Source organism: Monomorium pharaonis, chromosome 8, assembly GCF_013373865.1.
Source record: "Monomorium pharaonis isolate MP-MQ-018 chromosome 8, ASM1337386v2, whole genome shotgun sequence".
NCBI classification, from domain to species: domain Eukaryota; kingdom Metazoa; phylum Arthropoda; class Insecta; order Hymenoptera; family Formicidae; genus Monomorium; species Monomorium pharaonis.
In genome coordinates this window covers 11,749,928-11,753,098 of record NC_050474.1, presented here as the reverse complement: position 1 = coordinate 11,753,098, position 3,171 = coordinate 11,749,928, and the positions used below count along the sequence as shown (strand labels likewise).

Genomic DNA, 3,171 nt, shown 5'->3' with positions numbered 1-3,171 from the left:
AACTAAACGCGAAATGGACGGGACCCTACGTAATCACTGAGAAACACTCAGACGCAAATTATACAATAAAAAAGGGCAGGACGTCAACACGCGTACACGCAAATAGATTGAAACCGTTCATAGAAACATAAGAATGAAAGAAAATAAAAATAAGTAAGAAAAACTCACCAGTACGTAGAGAAATCGCCAAGAAAGAGCCCAAATAAAAAAACACTACTCACTAATTAAAACTACACTAAACACTATAAAAGTATATATGGAAAAAGAGAGGTGTTAGTCGACCTTCTCAATATCCGGTTCCCCTCCTTCCTGGGGCAAGGAACCGTCCGAACTAATAATCAATCCAAAAATCTCTTCGTGATCCCACTCAAGGTCACTGATAAAATCGGCTAGATAAGCCGAAACGTCCACCTCGGACAGTTGCCCAGGCAAAAAAGACGCCTCTTCATCCGAAGAACGTGGCACCCAAACGACAGTCTCAGCACTATGAATAGAGTCTGAATCAGACTCAGCGTCCGCGGGAAGCACCGCCGACAAATCCATAGCTGTCAAAACAGCAAAATCGTCGTCAACTACAAAAAACTCATCGAAGAAATCATCTTCGTCATCACTCTCCATGTCACTAACGGGAGGAGAAAAAAATACGTCCGGATTCTCCTCTTCACCGTCACGAACGGTAGACGCGTCAGACAAAGGCTTTCGGAAACACATGACGCGAAACACAACGTAAAGACCGTAAAGACGACAAGAACTGACGGACGCAAACTGAAGAAAGTCGCATCAACGGCGATAGAATTAAATGTGATAATGAAATAAAAACCCGCATAAAATTACACTATCGTTGCAGGGGACTCCTCACGTGGAGCTGCACGAGTAGCGGAAACAAAAAACGCCATGCCATGCAAAATTGAAAAATTCGCACACGAGCCAGGGATGTACTTTGAGAAGATCGGAAAACTACAATTAATAGAATCTACATGGAAAATAGTGATCAAGACTGACGTTATTAGCATCAGCCATCGATGGCACGCACTACAAGAGTACATCCAACGAGCGGAAAAATACTGCAAGAAAACAACAGGAAGCACCAATAGGATGTGCCAAAACACACTAACAATACTACGTAAAGAAAACGCGAAAGGCATGGCGACGATGATACGGCTAATGTCCATGTACGAACACCCCAGAAGCAAACGAGGATTAATAAACGCCATTGGAACTATAGGCAAAACCTTGTTCGGGACCATAGACTCCGAAGACGCAAGCAGAATAAAAGAGCAGATGAAAATGCTGCAAAACAATCAAAGGATAAATAACCACGTCATAAAAAATCAATTAAAGATAATAAACGGCACAATAGGGCACTTGAAATCCCTCGAGCAAACACTAAATTATAACGAAAATCTGCTGGCAAAAATTGCAAACCAAATCCGCCAAAAGCAAGCTGACACCCTACTACGAGAAGAAATCAATGAATACTTAACACTCATCAATGCAATAATAATGGATCTAACCAACGACATGGAGGACATCATCGAATACCTCACACACACACGGGATGCAACCATTATGACACACCTACTGCCTGTCGACCAAATAATCCAGGAATTGGATGAAGCCACCCTACAGCTGGCAAAAGAAAAGCATTTCCCTTTCAAGGTGGAACTTGGAAACTGGCAAACCATCATAAAATACGTAAAAACAAGCGCATATTTCAGCAGCCCCTTCGTATATACGATCCTGAAATTTCCAATGATTACTCAACCAGAGTACGATATCGTCAACGTGATACCACTGCTTGTACACGAGCATGGCAACGTATTCACAATAGCGAAAATTACACACCCAACATTGGGAATTGACAAAGCTAATCGCCACTACCTTGTGTTAAAAGAACACGAACTAAGCACATGTGTACAGGAACGTGATACCTACACGTGCGACCAAGGTCAGCCTATCTACCATGTGCAAGAAAATGCACCTTGCGAAGTGCAAACTTATATAGAAATAACTGATAAAAAATGCGAAACCCGACACCTTGTAACAAACGAAACGATTTGGATAGCTCTAACAGAGCCAAGGGCTTGGATATTTTCGACGGCAAAAGAGCAGGAGATAACAATAACCTGCACAGATCAACAGGAAGAAAAGCATACCCTCAATCGATCGGGAAAAATAACAGTGAATGCTGGATGTTCCCTGACCTCAAGATTCGTCATATTACGAGCACCAGAACAAGAGATAACACACCAGATCGTAGCCCACGTGCCCGGCTACAATCTCTCGCGACTCCGCGAAGAGGATAAGAGAAGACTAAAACCAGTGCCGGTACCGCAGTTACAAAAAGTTATAAAAGACTCTAACGAACTAACGGCACTCAGTCAAAGTTTGGACGAAATAACGTCTCAAACGAACAATACTAACTTTATAGAGACAATTGCATATCCAATGGGATCGGCAATACTAATAAGCATAGTAATCATTAGTATTGTAATTATTATTGTAATAGTTAATAAGCGTAGAAAAACTAAATTCATAAGCAATCCGATATACGAGGGCCCGATACAGCCTTAAGCTAACAGCGAAAATTCAGTCCCCTCATTTTCTTTTTATCAGGGGGGGAGGGATGTTATGAGTGACACACTCATAACGATAAGGTGTCAGTAACACGATGACGTAAGTCGGTCAGCTGCAGTCAGCATCGAGCGCATCGCGCAAGGTTTCGCGCAATCCGCTCGACAATTAGCGCAATGCTCCTTAGACAGCACTTGCTGTCTAAGCAATAATTTGGAATACTGACCGATTTACGCCCTCCTCCGATCACGCAATCCTCCCCTTCTTTCGATCCAACTACCGAATTATCGGATATATAAACCGGCGAAAGAAGGTGAGGATCGGGTCAATCCGAAGTAGACAAACTAAGACTACACACGACACTCTGCTTTGCGGGGTCGTGTATCGCCGAGATAACTTATTGTAAACACACAACCACGACGCTCTGCTTTGCGGGGTCGTGGACAATGAGCTAATAGACGCGACACTCTGCCTTGCGGGGTCGCGATCTACCCATTGTAACTGAATACAAGAATAAAAGTGTTCAAGACAAATAACGGTGTATGTGACGAAATACCTTCCTCGCGAGATCTCTGGCAGCGATCCCAAATCGTACTC

The 3,171-nt window shown here is 43.0% G+C and overlaps 1 protein-coding gene across 1 annotated transcript; it reads left to right on the top strand.

Annotated features, from left to right (window-relative positions):
- Positions 1–894: 894 nt before the first annotated feature.
- Positions 895–2,574, top strand: LOC118646912. Its single transcript, XM_036290859.1, has one exon. The coding sequence runs from the start codon at positions 895–897 to the stop codon at positions 2,572–2,574; it is 1,680 nt and encodes a 559-aa protein (XP_036146752.1).
- The last annotated feature ends 597 nt before the right edge of the window (positions 2,575–3,171 follow it).